Below are 25904 nucleotides of genomic sequence, written 5' to 3'. Positions count from 1 at the left end.
GTATTTTGAAGCATTTATCACTATATTATGTATAGACTTGAAGAAAATGATTAACAATTTTTATAACACGTGACCTATGGGCAAATTTGCCTAATGTTACATAATAACAGAATATAGTTTAGCCTCTTGTAACCTTGCTAATTTTCTGTAATTATCGATAACATCGTTTAATTGTTGTTCATTCGAATGAATTAAATGATGTTAAAACGACAATTAAACGATGTTATCGATAATTATAGAAACTTAGCATATATAATCTTGTATAATAATAGAATATATGTAGTTTAGCCTCTTGTGACTTCGCTAATTTTCTGTAATTGTCGATAACATCGTTTAACTGTCATTTTAACATTATTTAGTTCATTCGACATGTATTTCCTTTTTTATTTTATATATATATATATATATATATATATATATATATACGTATATATACATGACTACAGAACACACAAGTAAAAGTATCGAAACGTCTCATTTAGATCTGTTAAAAATATTTTAACAATTATTTGTTTTTTTTAACGTAAATAATTGTCAAAGTATCTTGAATAGGCATAAATGGGACGTTTCAACATTTTTTTACTTGTGTCTCTCTTTAGCCGTATAATTTAAGTCTAATACGCTAATATTAATAAATCTAATTTAATTTCTATCGACGTAGCCAACACACGTCAGAGATCGGCGGATTATCGTACTTCAGGCACCTTTTACGCGAATTTTCAAATATTTAGAAGTAAAAAAAAACGAAGCCTCCACCATAACTTTGTTTACCCTTGATTTTCGTCGCATTATATAATAATGTACAATTACTTCTTAATTTTTGTTTCACTTTATTGTAAGCTCACAGAGTGTATTTGACAACATTATAATATATGTATATATTCTATATAAAAAGTTATTAAAAAGTTATAAGAGTGTAATAGCCAAAAATTAAAGAAATAGTTTCCGAGATATATAATATATCGAAAGAAAGCCGCTCTATATATAAATGTAGTCATGTAGTGTCCTACATGTGTATAAAATTTCATTAAAACAAAAATTTTTGAGTTTGAGAGATTCTTTTGTGAGATATTTTTTATTATAAAAAAGTAAAAAATTAATTTCTTTTAATATATTCGTCTTATATGTGGAATAGTTATATTAAGAATGTGTTACAAAGAGAGAAAGAAATATGTTGCAAAAAACAAAGTTTGAGTAGCTATTAAAAATAAGATTTAGGTCATTTTTAGTTACTTTAGCAGAAGAAAAACGAAAAAGAAGAGAATTCTAATATTTTTTTTTCTCGCCTACGTTTTCTTTTAATTCTACAGTATAAAATAATGAGGAAGATATGAAATAATGAGAAAAAAGAACCAAGTATAAAAAGTGTAAAAAAAACTTTCGCTATGTTATATTTTACTTCATGTAAAAAAATATACAGGGTCCGCCACCAAAATCCGGACAAAATGAATAATTTGTTTAAGCAAAATTTTATTTATCAAAATGTAAGAATTAGGGAAAAACTTTTTACACATTCATAATGACATTCTTTTAGAATAAAATTATTCTATAAAACCGCCTTTTGCATCGATAATTGCTTTGATCCTTTGGCCTAAAGCGCTGGCACGCTCTCTGCAATACAGCCTTGTCCACATTTGTGAACGCCTCCTTAATAGCCGCTTGGAGAAAGGTCATGTTAGGATGTCTCGCTTTGTTGGTCAACAACGCTCCACACGAAATAGCCCAACAGATTCAAATCTGAATTATTCAAAGACCAGAATTTTTTAGACCAAAACATGTCAAGGTTGTCCGACAACCATTTTTGAACCAAGTGACTCGTGTGCACAGGTACGCCGTCCTGCTGAAAGACGTAGTCTTGCGGGGACCACAGTATCTATTCACGGCTTCACAACATTCGTCAGAACGTGTAAATAAACTTCTTTTGTAACAGTTTCGTGCTTTTTAAAGAAATGTGGCGGCATAATGTGACCCTCACTAGAGACGACGCCTAGGACGTGAACAGAGGCCGGGAATTTCGTCCTAGCTATTACGGGGACTTCATCAGTATCGTGAGCGAGCCAACGATCATTCTTAAATTCGGTTTACTTGGCATCGACAGAAAAAATTTTCTCGTCCGAAAAGAACTTTATGCGTCTCGCAGCTTCGTTTTTCAGCGAATTCAGAAGCAAGTGACAGCGAGCAACTCTCTTCATTTTAGCAGTCTCGGAAAGCATTTGGCGAACTTTTATTACATAGGATTTATAACGTAGGTCCTCTTCAGCAATTCGACGCATTGTAGTGTCACTCACATCCAAAGTTCTAGCTATTTTTGTCAGAGACTGCCCAGGGTCCTCTAAAATGTGCTGTTGAGCCTTTGCGATAATTTCTGGAGTTCTTACAGACTTTTCTTTTGAGTGCCTCTTCCTCGTCGGGTTTGCAGAACCTTCTGTGGACTTATCCGAAGCAAAAAATTTAGCCGCAACATCATATACAGTCGATCTTGGGTAACCGAAAAACCGAATATACTCGGTCTGAGAATGTCCAGCGCGAAGATTTTCTATTATCGCCGCTCTTCGGTTATATTCCGCACTCGATCTTATTTGTTCGGACATTTTGAGATTATGCACGTTTATTGAAACAATTTGAATTGACGTAACGATAACAACGACCCCCCGCCAAAGTTAAATAAGATAGGAAATTCAAATTTAAATTTGTCCGGATTTTGGTGGCGGACCCTGTATATTTATTTATATTTCAGACAATTCCATCACTTACTACTGAACGGTACGTCATGGAGAGTTTTTTACAATACATAGTCACAAATTATACTGAAATTTCAAAAAATATTAAAGGTAAATTTATTAACACTATAAAGAAAGTGAACTTTGAAAAAAAAATCTCTTTTATTCATGACAAATCTTTTGAACGAAATAACATCAATTTCCATTATCTGATTTAAGATAAATTTAAATTATAGCGCTTATAAATAGCAAATGAATGAATTGATACTTTTGCATTAATAACTTATACATAATTAATTTAAACGTGAATTGCAATCTAATATCTTCATTATCTGGATACAATTCTAACAGACATATATATAAAAATAATAAAATTATAAAATATACTTGTTATTTAATCAAAATAATAAATATTTCAAAAGAGGATGGCTAAAATTGATTTTTGCTCAAAAAGTGTTATTTACATACACTTTACGTTACGTCACACTTTTTTGGCCAATATCAGCCCATTTAAATCACCTCCTTAAATAATTCATTAGTTTTAAAAATTATTTAAAATTTATAAATAGATAAGATAAATAACTCAAGTAAAGACTCTAAATATTACAGAGTAATATATAAAGAAAGAAAATAGGCAATAAAGAACCAAAGCGGATGTAGGACGTGAAGTATTTTCCAACTAATAATTCAGATCATGTTTTATTAGATGTTTCGGTTTTTTATAAGATTGTTTTATTGTTTATAGTCACTATAAATTACTGAAGAAGGCTTAAAACGAACCTGAAACGTCTAATGAAACATGATCTGAATTATTGGTTGGAAAATACTTCACGCGCCCTATATCCGCATTGATTCTTTATTGTCTACTTTTTTCTTTACTTATGTAAGAATTTGTTCATAAAATATAACAAATTATATAATATCTATATTGTATAGATACTATTATAATTTTCGACCTGTTTTCTGACTTTCCTTATAACTTTCCCAAATTAGATGAAATATATTTTCTTCTATGACAGATCCAGTATTAAACACCTGGCTTTTTATGGATTCTCCGACTTATATGTTATGTATTTACATCACATATTTAATATTTGTGTTGAAAGTTGGACCAAAAATGATGGAAAAAAGACCTGCTTTTCAACTAAGAACTATTATGATCTTACATAATATGATTCAAGTATTTTTCAGTATCGGGATAACATCTATGGTAAATTTAATTCTGATTCCACATTTTTATCATTAAATGTGTACTAAATTGTAAAATTTAATACAAATTAATCTATAAAAATTATTTACTTATTTCAGGGATTGAATATCATTATTAAGATGTTTTCTGATGAATACAATTCATTATATGATACAGAAATCAAATATACCGGGGTAGGTATTTTTTCGTAATTTTCAACAATTGTAAACTAAATTAAATTTTAACATTTTTCGATAATTATTATGCATAATTTTAACAATATTATGTATATGTTTCGGACAAATAGTTAACAAGTGGATGGTGGTATTTTTTCGGAAAATTGACCGAACTCCTGGACACGGTAAGAAAATATTTATATACAAATAAAATTAACTAATATTTTAATAATTAGGACGTTTAATATGTATTAATTGATTCACAAAGATTTTGGAAGACAATTTGCATTCGTGTTTTTGTGCTTCCGCTATCATTCAAAAATTACCATTGTTTCATCATTTATCCGACAAAAGCAATCATAACAAAGTTTATTTTGAAATACAAAAAATATTAGGACAAGATAAAAAAGATCTATAAGAAAACTGTAACTCCTAAACTAATGTTTTGCTTTTGAAGATATTCTTCGTTTTGAGAAAAAAGCAAGATCAAGTGTCTTTTCTTCATATATATCACCACAGCATAACAGTTATTTTCTCATGGTACTGCTTGAAATACCTACCTGGAGAACAAACTATCGTCGTATTTACCCTGAATTCCGCAGTCCACATTATTATGTACAGTTATTATTTCATCGCGGCACTTGGCTCCAAGTATAAAAAATATCTCTGGTGGAAAAAATGTGTGACCCAAAGTCAGCTGGTAATTACCTTTCAAAATATTAAACAAATTATTCAGCATTATGTCATTTTCTCGATCTGTCAATAGAATCATGAGATTACATCTTTAAAATAAGATTTGTAACATCTTATATATTTTAGACAATTTTTTATTTTATTTCTTTTAATTAATTTGTAAGTTTAATAAAAAAAATTAGTTAATGAAATTTTCTTCATAAATTTCAGATACAATTTGGAATATGGTTAATTTACGAGGTACTAATAATTATTTTTCCTAATATATTGACCATGGAATGCCGAACACCAAAGTTTCTGACCTACCTCCTCATACTAAAGGCAATAATCTTTATTTATTTGTTCAGCGATTTTTATCGAAAAAAATATAAGACTAAAACGGCCTAATAATCAAAAGTGAGCTTGTAAATATTTTTTGAAAAAATGCGGACTTATATTCAAATTTGTTTATATCTAAAATTTTAAATAATAAGCACATATTTTGATGAAATGTTAAGATATATTCTGATAAAATGTAATCGGATAACTGTAACTTTACAGTGCAACAATTTTCTAATAATAATTGTGTCATATACTTCTAAAATTAAAAACATATGTTACAATGTGTAATGGCAAATTTATTAATTAAATCGAGGATTTAAGTGTCACATCTTGATAATTGTACGCTGGAAATTACAAGGTTATGGGTTTTTTAATTGTTTTCATATTTTAATATTTTTAACTAGTATCAAGACTCTCCTTGTAAAAAAGATTAAATTAAAAAGTAGTACAGGCAGTGGAGAGCAAATTATGTATTATATAAGCGGAGTTTGGTAGTAATTAAGAATAATTAGAATTCTGAATTTATGTTTTTAAAATTATACTAATTCAAAACACATGCGTTGATTTCGTTCATTGTTAATTATATTAAATTTACCACTACATTAAATATTCTATTATATTTGCAATTCTTTAATATGCACTAGTGTGCTGTAGTGCGGCTGATCGAATTCCATATTACATTTACATTTTGAATCCTTTTTCGTCATTTTAAAGTGATTTTTTTATTCATCGAACAATAAGCTATTATAAAATGTAATGTATGTAAAATATATACGTAATATACATAATAAGAACAGTATCACAAAAAGACAATAACGCTGATACTTTTTTATTTAAAACGGAAGGCAAAATCAGTAACATTCGTCGGCGGAACAAACTACATCGGATTAAACTTGTCGAACATCGACACGTTCCATTTGTGTAACTTACATAACTTCAAGAACGCATATGTTAATACACACAATTTTTACAATAAAAGACTTATTTCTGAAATGCTATTTATAAAAAAGCAGTCTAAAAGCTTAAATTTGCAAACTGACACGTAGAATTTACCGGCAATATATCATGACGTGATACACAAACTCTCAAAAGTTTGAATATACATATATAAAGCAAAAAAGAAAAAATCATATCAAATTACATATTATAAAACAGATTTAAGTGTGTATAACCAATATATAAAATTAGCAGTTCCAAGAGGCTATTAAATCATATTCTGTTAGTATGCATTGGTTAAATTTGATCGTTAAAAATGTTGTATTCTGAAAATAAGTAAAAATAGAGATAAATATAAAAATAAGGAGCTGATACAAGCATAAAAAGGTTGTTAATAAATTTTTTAGAAAAATGATAATTGTCAAAATATCTTTAAATAGACAAAGACACAGGCATATTTTGACATTTATATAAGTGTTTATACTTTATTTATCAACAGCTTTTTTTATTTGTATCCGCTCGTTATTTTTATAACTTTGAATATTGAAATATTGCAAAACTATATATATAATATATAATTAATACACTAGATAAAAATTGTATGTATTAGTTTATATTCTTTTAAGTATTTATACTTCTTTGTATCATATTCTTTGTTTTCTTTATCGATGAAGTATTGTACTTTGTCGATGCTCTTGAACGCTATAAAATTATTAATACAATTCAATTATTTTAACGCTCAATTCGTTTGAATGTTGTAATTAGATTGACATTTAATCTTTAACACATTTAAAATGTTTAAAATTATTCATATATTATATATATATATATATATATATATATATATATTACTTTATACCTATTACAAATCATTTTAATAAATTAAAAAAACTCAATAAAATATATTTACATTAGACAGAGGGAAAAGAGAGAGGGAAAAAGAGAGAATGAAGGAGAAGGAGAGAATGAAAGAGAAGTGAGAAAAAAAAGAAAAGAAAGAAAAAAGGATGAGAAGGAGAGGAAGAGAGAATTATAATCAGATTTATACAAGAAAAATTATATTATAAAATTTATACATATATTTGTACAAATGATTGATTCGTGGAAAACATGATAAAATATGTTTATGTTTTCGATGAAACGACTCTCTTTCTCACTTTTCTCTTTTTTTCAAACATCTAGATATCATCCTTTCACGCAATAATTGGTACGGATGAGGTGATTCGGAAGTAGTTACTGGCACTCTCGCGAAACGACGTAATTTTGGAGATAACAAGACTAGATTTTGGAAAAGACCAAATGCACTGCTAGTTGCCCAATATAAACTCAGGCACTGCAAAAAAATATTTAGAATTACTTATTTAATATAATTAAACTATTCTTGTAACAAAATTTTTCGTAACTTACCGACGGTACATACATAGCAACAAGGATCATACCTATTGCAGCAATTCTGAAGAAATAGGTCAAATATTGCTGCCACTTTCTTAGCTCTTTTATTCTATTCATATAATTTATCTGCAAAATTAAAATTATATAAAAATAAGCTTTTAGTAGAGTAGTCGAGTTTTTAAAATTTCATTCACGATATCCCAATCATTAAGGAAGCTTACTTCTATAATAGCTAAATTAAATAATCCCATTGCTATGGGAAGTATAAAAGAATCTGCTACAGTTAAATTTGTAATCCAAAGAAATCCATCGGTTGTAAATTCTTGCCAAATGGTATAAGCATCTAATTGGAAAAGTATGTAAGAAACATATTAATTCTCCTATTTTATTTAAGAATTTATTCAATTATTATTGCCATATGTACCAGCATCCTGTTTAGGTAACATATAACATAAATTTCTAATAGACATTGACAATGATATCCATAAAGGTATCTGCACTAATACCAATATGCTAGCTTTAACTGGATGACAATTTTCTCGAACAATCAGTTTATTCCATTGTTTCTTCAGCTGTAATAAAAATGGTAAATATATTAAAGATCAAATATAATAGAAAGTTTTATGCTATTGTTAATTTGCAAACTTAAATTAAATTAGAGATAAAACATTACCTACCGAGTGATTGTACAAACGTCTAGCATATTCTTCGGGCCAATTATATTTATGTATCCCATAATATGTCTCTTTTTTCATTTCTTTAACTATTTCATCCATTTCATACTTAAGATTTTCTAATTTTGCAAATATATATTGCTGAAAATGTTATTCTTATAAATATCATATAAATGTGAAAGTTGCATTTTAAGATAAAATTTGATAATAAAATAAAAAGAACTTCAATTTTCAAAATAAATTTATACAAAATAGAAAATAATAAAAAAATATTTATTAATAGTTATATAATTAAAGTCTTTAACTTTTTCTTTTACTATTTTATGATTCAGATTAATATTCACAGATAATGATAGATATATCACAATTAAAAAATAAATAAATAAATAAAAATATATATGAATATTTTAACTCTACCTGATATAAAGATAGCGGTAATGTTATCGCTGTCCTCATTATAATAGTAGAAAGGACAATAACTGACCACCATGGCAAACCTGTATAGTCATGCATCCATAATAAGGAATCTTGTGTAATTTTGACAAATTCACTCTCCGATAATGTTCTAAAGATGTCACTGAATTGCATTGGGACATGATTTTCAGCGATAGAATCAACACTAGCATTTGAAAAATATCTAATACTGTTACAATTCAAATTATTGTAATAAGTTTTACGTCCCATGCGTATTTCTTTTTTATTATTGTGCAAAATTACATTGGAAACAATTTGAGACTGAGACACATAGTGAAAATTATTTTGTTCTCTTGAACTATATTGCCTAATTGTGACATTATTTAACATCAACTGTCGATTGAAAAAAGTTAAATCTTGAGTAATGTTTGTACAATAAGATTTACTGTAATTATTATATATCGTATGAGATAATGTATTCGATAACCCATTATAATAAGTGGCATTAATGCTGATTCGCTTAAACCGTCCGGAAAAAACATTTTGCAACTTTGTCAAATGCATGGTAAATACTAGTAGGAGCAAATGTGACTGCTCAAAAAAAATATAAAATACACATCGATGTGAGATCTATTTATTTTACACTGTACAGAATTTTATTTTTAAAATACGAACATTTACTGATTGAAAATATATATGCAACTCCATGCGAAAACTTTCGCACAGTATTAATAAGTGTCAAAGTATCTATTGTAATTTGTAATATAAAAGTGAGGTTATATGATATAACAGCAACCTCGTATAATACTGCCATCTGCATTTATTTTGAAGATTACTTAGAATTACATAGTCAAACGTCTTTCGACACTGTCGGTAAAATCTATCTCTGTTTAATTTGTGTTCACATTACCATCCAACTTTTTCATAAAATTACATATGTAATTCTTTTATATTTTCTCTCCTTCTCTTTCTATAAAATATACTATAAACATTAATTTTAATTGCAATTTCAATTTTGATTTTAATTTTTGAATTTAACTTTGATCTTATTTTTTATTTTAATCGTAAAAATGTTGCTTAGCAGTCTATATAATGCTTTTTTATGTTATTTATAGTTTGTTTATTATTTGTTATATTTTTTATATACTTTAGATCATGTGTTAGACGTTCACACACAATACACAATTGCAAGAAATGTAAAAAGCTAGAAGTCATCCAAAGCCGAAAGGCAAGGATTAACAAAAATATATAATAAAATACTATAAACATTAATTATTATTAAAATGTATTAAAACATAAATTATCATTAAAAATATATATTATTATTAGCATCTTTTTATGTACATGTATTATATACATATAATACCAGACGAGAAATTTCTTTATTTCAGCAAAACTTTAGTTTATTTTAATTAAAAATTTCTTTTTTTCTCTTTATATATAATTTAAAAATTTTCAAATTCAATTTTCTAAAATTTATATTTTTATGACAAAATATATCTTGTATACTTTTTTAAATTTTTGTTATGGGAAAAATTGGCTTTGGTTATGCCAAAATTGTTAATATTAATAAATATAACCTAAGTAACCTAGTATATAAAATAATATATATATTGCCATTTTATATACTTTATGTGTTATATATATATTATTACATATTTTTTAATATATACATATGTGTATTTTTTCCATATTATATATCATATCTCTACAAAAATAAAAAATCTATATTAACGTACATATAATTAATGTCTTTTCTTTATTTTTATGTTTATGTACATATAATAAACAGAACTAAATACTATCTTAAATCAAATTGGACAGCCTTTTCGAAAATCGGCGACTACTTTTAACATATGTCTATGCAACCAATACTTTTCCTTATTCGCTTTTCTGTTGAAAGAAAACGGCGCAAAAGGAGAGGTAACAGGATACGCAATGACGGGGTTAGAAAACCTGGAACTGAATTATCTTGCGGATTATGTCGGCCTGAACCCCTTAGATCCGAATACGACACTGCTAGGTGGAGGCATCCGTATCCGGGTTATTAAAAGCGGCACGTCTGTACCCTTCAGTGTCACGTCAATACAATACAATAATGAGAATAATATGCTCTATTTACAAATTAAAATATCGGATTTCAAAATATTCCGCGCGCTATTTTATCAATATTAGCTCTGATCTTTATATAAGCGTTAAAAGAACTCGTGGTACAGCTATATTTCAGTCTTTCGTATGTATGTGTATTAAAAAAAAAAAAAAAAAAGAGTATGAATGTAAAATGAAATATGTTTTTACGGACAAAAAATGCAAAAGTTTCGGAAAAAATACTCCATTTTTCTCGCGAGTTACATAAAGAATGCGCGCGATGTGAAAAACTTTTCCCTTAAAGATTTACCTATCAAAAAAACCGGTATAAGGAAGTACCGAAATCAACAGGATTAATGCACAAAAAATTGAAAGTCAAGTTTTTGAGTAACGGATTTTTACAGTTGTCCAACGATTCATCCGAATTCAGGAAAATATTGTGCTCGACGTGCCGTTCGTTACAATTTTTTGCATAACGGGAAAAAATTTTTAACAAAGGGCGTAATACAGTATCTATCCCTTTTTTCCTAACCAAGTAAAAAACCGACACTAACGAATTCTTTTACGACGCTAGAACTCTTTTTAACGATGTTTTAAAAGACAACGTGGAAAGCGAAAAGTCTTCATACGGAAGAAAATAGGATAATTATTTACGAGACGCTACGAAAAATCTAATAAAACGGTTCCTTCATTGTTTTTTTCTAGATTCTCTTTCTTTTTATCTATTAAAAATTATATAATTAAAATTATATAATCTCTCTTTCTTTTTATCTATTAAAAATTATATAATTTTTAATAGATAAAAAGAAAGAGAGTTTAAAAAATAATTCACATAAAATAAACATTGTAAAATATGCGTTCCTTGTTTTATCTCTTGCAAGAATTTTCTTTCTGTAACATAATAACTTATACTCGCAGACATATATGTATATTTCTCAATAAAGTAATTTATTTATACTCTATTTTTCTTGTGTTTATACACTTTAGCAAGATACTTTCTCATTAGATATAAAAAATTCTATTAAAAAATTAATTCGACATCGATTGATTACGATTACAATTATAAAATTATAATTACAAATAAAATTTGATACAATCACGGCGATTTATTAACGCCGTAATAAGATTACAAGATTATTATTTCGTGGAATAAGGTATAAATAAACGAAGGCTGGCATACGTATTTTCGTGATCCACCAGTACCAGTCCGACGATATGACACACAACCGTCGTTTCAGAAGGATACAATAAACGCGGACGAGAGCCAAGCACTCGTTACGAGCGGGCCCCGAAGGCTCTAATTAAAATAACAAACGGAAAATCCGCGAGAGTTTCCGCCGCACTTGCAGAAACTTCCCCCGCTCGTCTCGTAATACAAACCACCCATTTCCATTTGCCGACGCGCGCCCCGCACCCTCCGCGAAGAGGATCTGCTTCGCATAAATGACAACTATATATATATTCAGCTCTCTCTCTCTCTCTCTCTCTCTCTCTCTCTCTCTCTCTCTCTCTTTCTCTCGATGACTGTGTATAAATGTTTCCGTATTATAGCATGCTACACAGTTGAAAATGTTACTTTGCCAATAGAAGAATTAAACCAAGATTGAAAACTTGATGTACATTATGAGAAAAGTGTGTATGGGGAAAAAATAAAATAAAATAAGAAAGAATAAAGTATAAAGAAAATTTAAGTATTAATTTATAATTAATATTTAAATAAATAAATAAATGTATAATTTAAAAAATAAAATAAATCTCTTTTCGAATTAATTAATACGAGTACAGAGAAAAAACAACAGAGAATGCTAATCGCTAAAAGAAATTGCGACAAAAGTGGGGAAATTACAAAATAAAATACTATTATGACTAAATGTGTGTTTAGATTAATTATTACGCTTTTGATATAATATAATTTTAATTCGTTAACTAATTTTTTGTATATGAAAAGTTAAAGAAAAAAATTGTATGAGAAGCAGCGTATATATTGTGCGGAAGATAAAATAACTGGAAACAGAAAAGTGATAACAAGAGGTAGAAACATAATTGTACAGAAAATAAAAACTGGAAAAGAAATTGGAATATACAGAATCGGAAACGCGTAATAAACGTTTAATTGCGCGACGAAAGAACAGACAGAAGGGCTCGCGCGCGAAGGAAAACATCGAAGGAAAAGGAGACGATAAGCAGAAAGAACAAAGGGGTCGAAACGCGGGGTGGGATAACCGCGATGAGGGGTAAGTGAGGAAAAGGAACAGGCGAGAGACTAACCGCGAAGAGGGGTTGGCGTTTCTATTCGGAAGGGGGTTGGTTCTGGCGTCTCGTTACAGCGGTTGGCTGTCGGAAGCGCGGATGACGCGGCGGGGAAGAGGGCGCAAACCCCCGAGGGGGTTGAAGCCGGTCTCGCCGTGTTTTTCGCCGATTGAATCAATTAAAGAGGAAAAACTCCCGGGGTAAAATATTCGAGACGTGTCCTGACCGTCGTGCACGGTCGCATATACATGCGTGCTCGTTCGTTTGTATCGATCGAGAGATCGACGGTACTACCTTTTGGATTGTCAGGTATCGAGGAATCGGCTTTTTCGTCATTTCTGCGACCTAAGATCTTCATGTAAAAAGCATCCACTGATGCGTGCAAATTTTAACAACAGAGCATCTTTTGACAGTTTTAAATATCGCGCGATTAAGTATATACGTATTGTAATTAGATACATGTATGTACAATAGATTTTTTTATTGTACATACATGTATTATATGTATATTCTATCTATATAAGACGTACAAATTAAACATTCTATTAATATTTTTTATTTGAAAATATTTTTTCTGCTTTTCCAAAATAAATATTAGATACAGTCTCCATTGCTGTGATATTTATTTATTGCAAAATTTAATATATAAACTGATGATTATACATATATGGCACATATACAAATGATTCGTGTATACGTATGTACCTTGCTGCTGATGATGGACTAAATATAAAAGGGTATAAATAGAATAGCATATATATTTATTTTCTTATAAACAATTTTTTTATTCTATAAAAGTATAAAAGTGTAAAAAATACTACAGTAAAACGCAATTAAGTTTTGCATTAAAAAATTTGAAATATCACAATTTATTACGTAACCACATAATATTTATATATTTTTTTTAAATAATTATATAGTACCAGTAAGATATTCATATTAATAAAATTATATTTGCCTATAATATTTATACGAATACACGCCAAATGACGTAATATATTGCTCACAATTATTTTCTAATTTGATAAAAATATACACTCTATACAAAATAAATTATTTTTCTGAGCAACAAGAGGAATTTGTAGGAACTGCACGAAAAATTTATTTGCGCAAGGTGTTTCGTGTTCGCTTTGTAACGCGATCGGGATAAGAAGCGCGCATATGTAGTCGTCGTAAGGACTAAGAAAGGAGAGAAGAGGAACGAGAAATACACAGAGAGGAAGAGTGTCAGGCAACAGGCTCTAATCTCTTAATTACCAGTGAATAGGCTCGCACCGCGTGTGACCGTGGCTAAAGACGATGCGGGGATTACCGGTAATAGTACTCTCGTAAGTCCACCATCCGGCTTGTTTGTTAAATAATATCATCGCTACCTGTGACAAAATAGATTTGCGTAATATCTTTTTATTCAATCTGCGCGCAATCTTTCAATAGACTCGCAATCAAGATTATGTAAAAGTATAAATGATGTAAGATAATGCAAAATTATTAAATTCTTTTTTTTTAACTTTGTGTTATTTTTATCTAGCATTTTTAACAAATTGAACAGAGCTATCTATTTTTTATATTTACGTGCTGTTAAACAGCACATGCATAAGGAAACATGTAAGTATTACAGATTTCGAGATTGCGCGTGACTATCAGCTTTGACATTTTGCAAACAGCCGCAGAGAGAAATGACGATTCAGCAGATATTGGGAACGTCCGACGGATTCCTAATTGACAGTCTCGCAGTGTGGAGCCACGATTCGCCGACACGTCAGTTGATCTGCAATCGTAAGCGCAAAATAAAATAGGACAAGCGGAAGTGCGGCAAATTTATCGGAAGAATAGCAGCGATACGAGATATTTGGTCATTTTTATTTTTCTATCAACTTTTTTATTCATATGAATATGAATACAATTTTTTCAAAAAGAGATATCAAAGCACTTTATAAATTAATAGTTTTCTTTAATATTTTAAAATTTTAAAACTTATACAGAAATGAAACTTTAGAGATTTTGTATTTGATTTATGAGCTTTTTCTTTTTTTTTTTTTTAAAAAAATTTATAATTATAATTAGTCCTTACGTAATAAAAATTGGGATATTTGTTAACGTTAATAAATTTCTGCTTATATGTGTATTTATAAAATAACACAAAGTTTTTGCAAAATATATACTTAATTTGCACATTAAAAACTATTCTCCCGATACAGATTTTATAAGATATATTTCCACACTTATTTGAGACATAATATCACGACAGGAGTATCTCATTCACTCAAAAAAATATTTTGCTAATGTAGATAGATTTCTAGATGTCTCAATTAAAATTCATCGCTCCTTTTTGATCTGTTAGAATATTGTATGTCACGTATAGAATTTATATTTATACCAATATTCTAGCAATACCTCTAGAAAATTTAAATCCCATTGCCAAATATTAATCACAAATATAATTGTCCTTGAGAATAGGCCTTAAAGATAGGCATCGCGGAAATATTTTCTGTCTAAATTACACTAATAGTACAGATACAAATTCTGTCTGTGTCATTTAAATTGATCAAGTACAAAATATATGCAGTATCACAGTATTTACTAATAATTTATCTGTTTCAGTTAATTTTTTACACCTAGAAAATTTTTGTTGAAGTTGCAAGATCATTCTTTTGAGTGCGGAAAAGCAGATACATATGTTTGATAAATTATTCAAGCTTGCGAATTATTATGAAATCTCTCATGTTTACTGTTTAATACATGTATGTTGCTCTTATCTGTTTAAAACAAAATCAAAATATTCTGGATCAAAAAGAATAAAATTAACAATATTTATTATTATTATTATTTAAAATTGTAACAAAAAAAAAATACTAAAAATATGCACAAAACAAACATTGTTTCTTTAAAATACTATTAAAAAAAATAATAAAATATTATAACAAACATAATTTAATATTTTGTACAATTCTTAGAGAATATTTACATTGGAACATTTTATTTGATTAAAATAAAATTTTATTTCGATTCGATTTTTGGAGTAGTAAGAGAAATCATTAATGTCAATGTATAAACACTCCATGTTTATCATCAAATGAGAAAGAGTGTTAAATCTTGCTGTTTCATGACAATAGAAAAAAATTTTCGGAAAAAACAAATAAAACACTTTTCTTACAACCTGCCATTGAACGATAAAACGATAAATTCATAATTCAAATCTTTGCGTCATCAATTTATATTGCAAATTTAAGTCGTTTATCAAAATGTAAGTCAATATCAAAATTATGAAAAAGTTATTTATGCGAGGTTTTATGACTACAAGGTTTTTTTGAAATATGGCCATCACAGTAATTATTAAAAATCCTAAAGATATCTCATAATACTAAATACAAAAACAAATAATCAGACAATAACTTTTATTGTTTGTATCGCAAGTTTTTATCTTAAACAATCATTGGCAAACATTTCCTGTAAAATCTGTAGTCTCGGCAAAAGCTTCTAATCAAAATAGTGGTTACCTTGTTAGCAAACAAAATTAGATACACAATAGTACTTTCAAAGAAAAGAAAAGCAAGTATGTTTACAATATTTTGGTTTAACCGTATAATAGCTCTATAAGTTAGTTGTCAAACAAATCCCCTTGTTTTGTTATCCCGTCGAATATTTCTTTTTAACATGTACTTAAATCTTTCTTAAATTGGCATTTCCTAAGTTCTCAAGATCTCAAGGTCAATAGTCTCAAGGTGAAAGTTCTCTTTTACTGTCTACTTTATTGTCACGTATTGTATTTTCCTGTTTGCACTACATAGCCGTAACTGATAAATTCTAAGTCAGAAATGTTTGTAGATGATTAAGTTTCACGTAAAGAAAGATCATTCTAATTCTTTCTTTTCAAACATGTAATAGTAACTGATCTCATGAAACTGTTAAAGATTTCGTATAAAAGAAAAACATATATGTATATGTGGTTTATTTGGAAAGTATATGCATATTTTATTTTTTCTATTTTTCTTTTTTTTTAATATAATGATTAATAAAAAAAAAAGAAATATACAACTCCATAATACACATACCACATAAAATATGTATTATACAATTGTCATTATGATTCGAAATCCAAATTTAACAATCTTTTCTGATAAATCTTATATTATCAAAATTTGACTTGCTCATAATCATATGAATGTTATGACATGACTCAAGAAAAGAAACCTTTCTCTTCCTCCTCCTCCCTCTTGGTCACACTCATGTTATTGCCTAGCTCGTTGATTTTATACGGTATCACTAGTGGTCCATGCATATGTAAAGATTTCTCGTAGAGGCTTCGCTGTGCTCGCGAGAGCTCAGCGTAGGGTACCAAGGGGCTTCCTTCCTAACATCTGTTTTATATAACCGTTTTATGTCACATCCGCCCTTTGTCGATCATTTGTTCTATGTGTGACGTATACAGTGTTTTATATAAATTCTTAACTTGATTTAACACACAAGTCAACCGAGCATCTGCAAGGCCTCTCGCGCGAAGCTTAATATTAAAAGATGATTAATAATAATCACATAATTAATAATTCATTATCGCACTTTTGCACGACGTATGAAAATATTAATAATTATTACTCAGTTTATTGTTATTTACGTGTATGTACGGCGAAATCATGCGACAAGATAGATCCATCTCTTACTTTCTCAAGCAACTAACAATAAGATACGTGTTGGAAAAAAATCATAATAATAAAATAAAAATGAGCAATCCTGTTTTGTTGCGTATGTAAAAAAACATAATTAAATAATTATAACCATCACGTAATTACATATATAATAATACATATTGTATTGTATATGCATATTTCATTGCTTTTCTATAATATAAATTAGTGTTATCATATTAATAAAAAAAAATTATAAAAAATATACTGCTAGATTTTATATTATTTGTAATTTAAAAATACGTTATAAATATTTTTACACATTTGCTAGAGTAAAAATAAAATATCTTAACAGAACTTTCTTTCTTTTTCTCTCTTTCTCTCTGTTTATATGAAAACTGGGTGGTCCATCGATACTATCAACGAAATGTATCTCGGTCAAACTTTCTTCAGCAACTTTCTTACACTAATTTAGATTTTTTTTTTTTTTTTTTTTTTTTTTTTTTTTGAGAAGGGGATGCGCACACGACATTGATTTTATGCCATGTTATGTCGTGTGCACGACACACTCCCTGCTGATAGGTCGTGCCTTTATTTACTATAAAACTTTTGTTGTACCTAGTGGTCCTTTGAGCCCTGCTGAGCTTTTAAAATTATGGTTCTTTTCTAGAATTGATTTAAACACGTACCATCATATCTATTTTGATGGCTTCAGGTCACGCGCTTGGCTTATGGCTCCGAAGTGGCTCCATATCCTTTTTCACCTCGTTTCGAGAGAAACATGCAAACAGACCAGGCAAGTATAATTTTTAGGAGCAAAAAAAATTTCACATGTAAAGATTAGCAAATATGAGAAAAAGAGCCCGATAAGTAGTTTTTTTTTTACTTTACTTTTTGTAGGAAAATGAAAAAATATATATTTAACATTTGATTTGTACCATACAACTTTTATAAAATTAATAAAGCAACTTGAATCATTCTATAACATATCGAATGCATAATATATATATTACATATATATATTACATTTGATTTATCGCGGTGATACGATACTATTATAAAATAAACAACTTTGATAGAAATCTGAAACTTATGTATGATATATTTATATGTGATCAGTGCGATGCCTATGCGCACTATTAAACTGCATTGTAAAATCATTTGTTAGACTCGTACAAGTGTGTGATATAACAATATAATTTATTAACACATATTAAAATGTTACTTATCAATGATTTGATATCTTATGCTTTTAGAACTTGTAAATTTTTACGCATAAACTCCATCTTTGCAAAAAAAAAATTATAAAACTAGCGATCACGATCGAAAGAATTCGGTAATCAATAGAATAAAACTTACAAAAGTTTTCTCAACCTTCTAACTCATAAAAACCAACGCCAACAAAAAATGAAAATGCCGTTTATAATACATAGACTTCTATTGAAAACCACGAACGGTAATTGCGTAAGAATAACGTAAAACCCACAGACGCTAACAATAAGACTGACAATAAATCTTTGTAAAACAAAGAAAAAAAAAACAAGGGTGAATAATTTTTTATTAGTTATTTTGTCGTATATATTTGTCGAATATTCGAAACTAGCGGTAAAAGCTTTCTATCTCTGTTTATAAAGTTGTGGTACAGTTAAAACTATCCCTAGCTCACCGCACGCGCGACGTCCATAAAGTGTTCTCGTTTTCGAAAGACTAGACAAGCGTATCGTTATAAGTACAATAAAGAGACTCCAACCGAGCAACCAGTAGCCACTTTATTTGTCATCTAAAAGTTATATGACAGTCCATCGTGGCAGTTCGGCTGCGGCTTAGGTCCTTTGAAAAAATGGCTTGCACGAGTAGCCTTATAATTTACGAAGCACAATCAATCGCGATCGAGCTCGACTAAGATTTTTCCTTCGAGAAAACAATATTTTCCTTTCGATTCATTCGATTTTAAATTTTGTTTTATTGTGCGTTACGTTTGATACAAGATGCCCTGTATTTTTATATGGTGACATAAGTAACACGATTCTATTCTTGGCACTATGTAATCTTATTTAATGACTTATATAAACTATACTAGTAGACTTTATACTCAAAATCAAGTGTAGTCAATTTGTCAACGAGAATGTAGTGTAGTTTATGATTACGTATATACATAAGGGTGGGTATACATTAGCGAACAAACGTGGAAACGAACATTCGCGTTCGCTTTCATAAGTTGTTTGTTCCTTTTCTTGATTGCCGAATACTAGCATTCGATGTTCGCTATAGTAAATTCAGATTTTAATACAATACATAAAAAAGGTAATTGAAAAGAAACGTTCGCCTTCGCTGTTTGTTCGGTGTTCCTTCGTTAGGTGTATACCCAGCCTCAGATGTCATATCTTCTAAAAGCTAAGCGATTTTATATGCTCGTCTGTGTAAGGAAAAATATGTTTAATCCTCAGAGGAACAATATGTTTAATGTGTGAAACAAAGTCTAGTTAAATCAGTGGAAGAATACAATTCGATAAACTAGTGAAGACATTTAATGAGTGAACGTACTGACGTTTACAAATACGAATCTAACGAATTCTATGTTTTAAATCATAATAATTGTTGGATTAACAATATAACATTTTTTTTTAAATGACAATAATAAACTAAACGATATTTTAATAGTAATGTTTAGTCTTATGAAAAATGTTTTAATTATTTTGTTGAAAATATATTTAAAACTAAATAACTGTTTATATGTATATGTGCAGAATGAATTTTGTGCTTCTTACTAATATAACTTATCAAGTTTTTAATTTGCATAGAATATTTAGACAAGAGGATTAAAAACTAATTTGTGAAATAAACTGCAGGTGGAATATCAAATGTCTGTTTATTCATCTTCAGCTATCGATTTATATTATTCTTTGAACATTTGTTCACAAATGAAACTAAAATTAAAAAATAATGATTTTTATTAAATTCATATCTGAAAATCTTGACGAATATACTGATTTTGATAAGCTGTGCTACAAAAGTACCTGCAATTAAAATTAAAAGCAGCCCTATTTAAGAGACAAATACACTACATTGTGTTTGCAGGTATTATACATGACTTGGAAATGATGGCCGATGCAAAAAATACTGAAGATTTCGTAGACGTGTCGGAGAAGTTGCAAGGAAAGACGAAGATGGATGTGTTTAAAAATTTAGATGCTCTATTCGGAGGCGTTGTAATAGGGTACGTATAGTTACGCTTTAGCGTAAGGCGCAAAATTTTGACAGGTCTCAAGCGTCAATAATTTTTAAGTTTCCAAAAATGCGAAATGTTGACCTTTAGGTTTATACAATAATCAATTTTTTTTTTATTTATCTTTGCAGCTTTACTTTGGGACGCGAAAACGAATTCCAGCTTAGGGGCGCCTAAGACTGTCGTAACGTCTCCGACTGTATTATACATATATATATTAATTCAGAAAATGATTCTCAGGATGGATCAAAGAAGCTATTTTCATTCAAAGAAACACATTTAGTAATTGTTAACATATAATTTTATCTTATTAATACGCATAGTTTTTATCTGCATTATACAAAGAATAAATATAGTATGTAATATAGTAAGAAATATGTAAATTTCATTAATTACATATATATATGTATATATATATATATATATATATATATATATGTAAGTTATATTAATGTCATATGCATTCTTTTCTAACGATTTTTAAAAAATATTTCAGCGTTACATTTATTTATTCTGTGTTATTTCCTCTTCCTGTTGAGATTCTAGGTAATTTATGTGTGTACTCATAATATTTGACATAAACTAAATATAAATATATAAATTATGTTTGCGTGCAAAAGTTTTCACGTGGCAAAAAGTCAAGATGTTATTCAAACAGGACAAACAAGAATAGAGTTTTCAAAGTCAGAAAGAAGAATAGCCTCTGTAACATTTCAATAGTAATTGATTTATTGTAAGGCAGTAAAAATTTAGGTATTTGGGCAAAAATATCCAAAGAATTTTACTCCCTGGTACCATTATGAACTAAAAGATTATTGTGGTGTTCGATGGTGACCTGGTTGGCATCTATTTGGAAGTCCTTTTTTTTACACAGAAAAATTTTCGATCTCTTGTATTCTCGAAACGAGAGAATCAGTTTATCTCTCCTTTTGTTTCTTTTTCTATTTTGTTTGACAATGAACATATTTCTATATAAGAAATTTATTTGTACTCGTTAACTAATTTAAAAACATTTCGTAAATCTCTACTCAAAAGGGCAAAATCAAATAATTCAGTAGCTCTTTGATATTCCACACGAGACACAAAGAAAGAGAGAAAATGGAACTAAGGACACACGATAGAAGAAGAATAATAGTAACGTTTGGCATATCCGTAAAATTCAGGTTATTCGGGTCACTAACCGATTTCGGTAGCAGACCTGAAACTCTCATCTCGGTTAGCTGGTTTAAGAGACTATTGAATACTCTTCACAGCACGCGTTTAATGTTGTCTCGTGCACGTATCACAAGAATGACGTAAGTAAGAGATAATAGATACAAATTTGGAAATTTTACGGTTATAAATTAAATAATAAGTACTTCTAAATGCATTTTTCACACAATTTCGTTCATTAATTTGTTTATTATAAAAAGAAAATTTCTCCTGTCATTTCAGTTATTTTATTGAAAATTTCTTTGCTATAAGCGCACAATATGAATCTATCTAAAATCTATTTTTTTTTCTATAAAAAGTGGTGTATATAGAGAGAAACGTGATATTTTAATTTTAGAATAAAAGTTTTCACATTTCTATCTTATATTATAGATTTAAAAAATGATAAATTTTAAGAATTTTACAAGTATGACACACAAAAAGTTATCGACTCACTTGTATATTAAAATGTAACTCTTATTTTTTAGGTCATGATAATTATTGTAATGTGTAATATTCTTAGAGAAAGAATATATATATATATATATATATATAGAAAATATATATATATATATATATAGTGTGTGTGTAAAATCTAAACAACTATGAGGTGGTATAGTGGATAAAACTCGATTCGAAAGAATGGATGAAACCGCGTCGAATTCACAAGGGTTTACAAACTAATCCGTCGATTTTTCAGGTTCTACACATTAATACCACTCGCCCGACGAATCCGTCAATGTCTACCATCCTGAATAATACCTTTTCTCGCGGTGCTCTGGAAGAAATAGCGACAAGACTGACGGCGGCTTCCGTGGCTCATAAGAAGCAATTGATAAATTTCGAATGCCAGAATTTTTTTTCACGAAAAGGTAGGATTACGCGACAAGATAAATGCAGTTTTTTGATCGTCGCAAAGGGGTAAACGCTCTTTAAGCAAAAGATGGTACTGTTGAGATGACAAAAGATTTTTAGGAATAATGTAAAAAAAATATTTTAAGGATATTGAAAAGAAAAACTGATTTCAGTTTTGTTATGTGTGACAAAACTTATTTCTTGTATGTGTGTATACGTTTATAATTCTTCAATTTTTTTCCTTCATTACATTCCTTTTGAGCTTTTTAAACAACTATAAAGAATATCCGAGTCGAAATTTTGCTCCTATTTTTAACTTTAATTTTTTTACATTTTGTGGATTCTAAAGGATTTCTATTTAGGTTTATTTTATGTAGAAATTGAACTCTTCCATCATTTTTGCTTCAAATAGATATCTAGTAAAGAAATAATTTCTTATTTATGTTAGAGGTTTAAGAGAGACGTTTTCAACAAAACAATAGATAAAATAATTTTAAAAGAAAATAATATCTGATTGTTTAGAATATTAAAAATAGATGTTAAAAAATTAAAATTAAAAAAAGAGAAAAATTTGTATTTTGATATTTTGAAAAATTTTTAAGTAATATAAAAGTGTGCAAAATTAAATTGTAATATTTTTTATTACGCACTAAATTAAAAATTTTATTGTCTATCAAAATTTGAAACATTTTATAATATTTTTACAAGAATAAGTAATAAATTAAATTTCTGTTTTTATAAAATTATAAATATTGCAAGATATCGCATGCAAGAATAAAACTTATCATTTCTATGTATTTATAGAGAAAATTATATATCTATTAATATACATTTATATATACATATAGTAAAATAGATAAATGATAGAGAAATATGAGGCACACAAGCAAAAGATTATTTAACAAGCTTTCGGCAAAATTATATTTACGTTATATGTATACATATACAATATGTATACATATAATATACATATGCATATATAATAGTACGATAGCATAATGTTTCAAGATGAAAAAATATCATTATTCTACTATTGATTTTTTTAAATAAATAAATACATTTATAAATGTATGGATGATACGTCGATATACTTTTCAAGTGTAAAAAATGAGAACGATTAAGCAATAATGAAACCATGAGTGAAAACACAGATGTTTCCCTCTTCTTATAATATCTCAAATGCATTAAAATTAATCTCATCATCTCAAACGAGATTAGCTGTTTGTTATTGAATCAAAGCACTCTCATTTCAAGAGCGGTCGGTAGGTTCTGAAGAAAAGAAAAACATACTTATCGGTATTATTCACGCCAGTTCTGGGTCTCATACGGGTGCATTTACGCCGTCGGCGCGCAATTTCGACGTGCGATGTGTAAATACGAACATGTCATTGGACAACAATATACCCGTGGGACTCGGATCATCATTGCGGTATCAACGACCACACCGTTCACTCCGCGAGGCCTTTTTCGACGCTATTCCATGGCCGTGCGACGAGTAAATTATTGCTAAATGGTAGACCGGCGGATGTCAAGATGCGGGCTCAATTCGGGTGGTCGTGGGATCTACTCACGAAAGTGAAATACGGAATAAAATGTAGTATTATTTTACGTGAAAACATGGTCCAATAATTGTATAACATCAACATAGAAGTATAACAATTACATCTCACACACACACACACACACACACACACACACACACACACACACACACACACACACACACACACACACACACACACACAACAGCACAGGAAAATGTTGCTCTATATACAAGTGACAAACATACATATATAAATATATGTTTCCTTAAAGATGTATCAATATCTATTTTATAAGGGACGAAAGCCTTTAAGAATCCGTATTAGATGTAAAGCGTAAATATTTGTGCGAAATTCTTCTTTGTCTCAAAAATTACGGGTTCTTGCTGCTCATGCATTAACAATAAGTAAGAGAAATTTTTCCTATAGAGAATCTTTGCCTATTCGACATTGTACACAATACTTGGAGACTATTGCTTGCCATTAACTCGAATAATCTTTGATGAAAAATGCGTCCAGAAAATAGAATAACAGTTATATAATATTTCGGATATTTGCAATTATGCATTGCTACTATTGTATTAAAAACGTACTCGCATGAATTTATTTATCGCTTCACCAAAATAAGAAATTGAAAAAGAGAAACATAACTTGGGGAGATTATTACAAATCTAATGTCAAGATTTTAGTTAATAAATGTGGAAAAATTTTTTAAATAAAATTAAATCGAAATAATGTCGAAAGGACAGAATAAAATCTTATTGTATATATTGCATATATAATATTATTGATTAATTACACCGTTTTGTATTGATCAACAATTTTCTGTACAAAGTAAAGTGTATCCACCCATCATATTCATAAAAAAATATATAAATTTCAATACATTATATCTTTTAAACTAGTAAAAATAAATAAAAATTATTACATTTTATTTACAATTCGTATAATATAATGTCAAAGTTTTTGCAATATTTTTCATTGACAGCTATTCAGTCTCGGATACAAAAGTGATAGATGTTTCGGATAATTGCGAATCACAAGCTTGTTAGGTATACATGTAATAGTTAGGCACGTTAAATAAAAGATCAGAATTACAGAAAAAGATATTATAAAACAATTTGAAAGATTATATGACACTTGTATGCTTGATGCATTTTTTCTATATTATATACAGAGAAAATTTTATAGTATTAAAAATTATTATAATATGTAATAACTGTGAATCATTAGTCTAAGTTAATTGCTTAAATTGACGTAATTTTTATGGTTTTACATAGGACTTTAACTTAGAATTATTCCTAATGGTCTACAGTTATTACATATAATAGTAATTTTTAATATACAATTTTCTCCGTATATATTCTGAATAAGTTGGCGTAGTACTTGACTCTTCTCAAAACACACTCATTGTTAAATTTACACTCGCGATTATAATTTTGTGTGAACGAGAGAAGCCAAACGTGATTACGATCGCGTAGTGATACCGGCAGGGGTGTGAATACCGTTGTCGTAATAAAGCGAAAGCGTTGGATTCATGTCGAGTGACACGTGGCGAATCGTGCCCGAGTACAAAACTGATATCATTGTATCAGTACATGCCACGTGACTGCCAC

At 28.8% G+C, this 25904-nt stretch overlaps 3 protein-coding genes across 8 annotated transcripts; 2 read left to right on the top strand and 1 right to left on the bottom strand.

Moving 5' to 3' along the window:
- The first annotated feature begins 1252 nt into the window (after nt 1-1252).
- On the top strand, nt 1253-6507 carry LOC140664020 (very long chain fatty acid elongase 7-like). Of its 5 annotated transcripts, none has more exons than XM_072888704.1 (7): nt 1253-2048; nt 2738-2831; nt 3740-3930; nt 4029-4103; nt 4217-4270; nt 4543-4785; nt 4989-6506. In XM_072888704.1, exons 2-7 carry the CDS (start codon nt 2771-2773, stop codon nt 5163-5165), a joined length of 801 nt encoding a protein of 266 aa, XP_072744805.1. In that variant the 5' UTR covers nt 1253-2048; nt 2738-2770; the 3' UTR covers nt 5166-6506. The 5 variants fall into 5 exon arrangements, with proteins under 5 accessions (XP_072744805.1, XP_072744804.1, XP_072744809.1 ...); XM_072888703.1 differs by having other exon boundaries at nt 1254-2245; XM_072888708.1 differs by having other exon boundaries at nt 1744-1906; nt 4989-6507.
- A 581-nt stretch (nt 6508-7088) lies between these two features.
- On the bottom strand, nt 7089-9290 carry LOC140663652 (cytochrome c oxidase assembly protein COX18, mitochondrial). Of its 2 annotated transcripts, none has more exons than XM_072887944.1 (6): nt 8519-9290; nt 8105-8242; nt 7852-7999; nt 7649-7770; nt 7443-7553; nt 7089-7368 (listed from the first exon to the last, which is right to left on the bottom strand). In XM_072887944.1, exons 1-6 carry the CDS (start codon nt 9077-9079, stop codon nt 7189-7191), a joined length of 1260 nt encoding a protein of 419 aa, XP_072744045.1. In that variant the 5' UTR covers nt 9080-9290; the 3' UTR covers nt 7089-7188. The 2 variants fall into 2 exon arrangements, with proteins under 2 accessions (XP_072744045.1, XP_072744047.1); XM_072887946.1 differs by having other exon boundaries at nt 7204-7368; nt 7475-7553.
- A 5239-nt stretch (nt 9291-14529) lies between these two features.
- LOC140663536 (uncharacterized) lies at nt 14530-21001 on the top strand. The gene is made up of 4 exons (XM_072887763.1): nt 14530-14629; nt 18191-18271; nt 20554-20692; nt 20833-21001. Exons 1-4 carry the CDS (start codon nt 14530-14532, stop codon nt 20876-20878), a joined length of 366 nt encoding a protein of 121 aa, XP_072743864.1. The 3' UTR covers nt 20879-21001.
- Nucleotides 21002-25904: the final 4903 nt, after the last annotated feature.

The sequence above is a fragment of the Anoplolepis gracilipes genome, chromosome 3 (assembly GCF_047496725.1).
Source record: "Anoplolepis gracilipes chromosome 3, ASM4749672v1, whole genome shotgun sequence".
NCBI classification, from domain to species: Eukaryota; Metazoa; Arthropoda; class Insecta; order Hymenoptera; family Formicidae; genus Anoplolepis; species Anoplolepis gracilipes.
The sequence above is the reverse complement of the archived record's forward strand: the minus strand, read 5'-3'. Positions and strand labels throughout refer to the sequence as shown.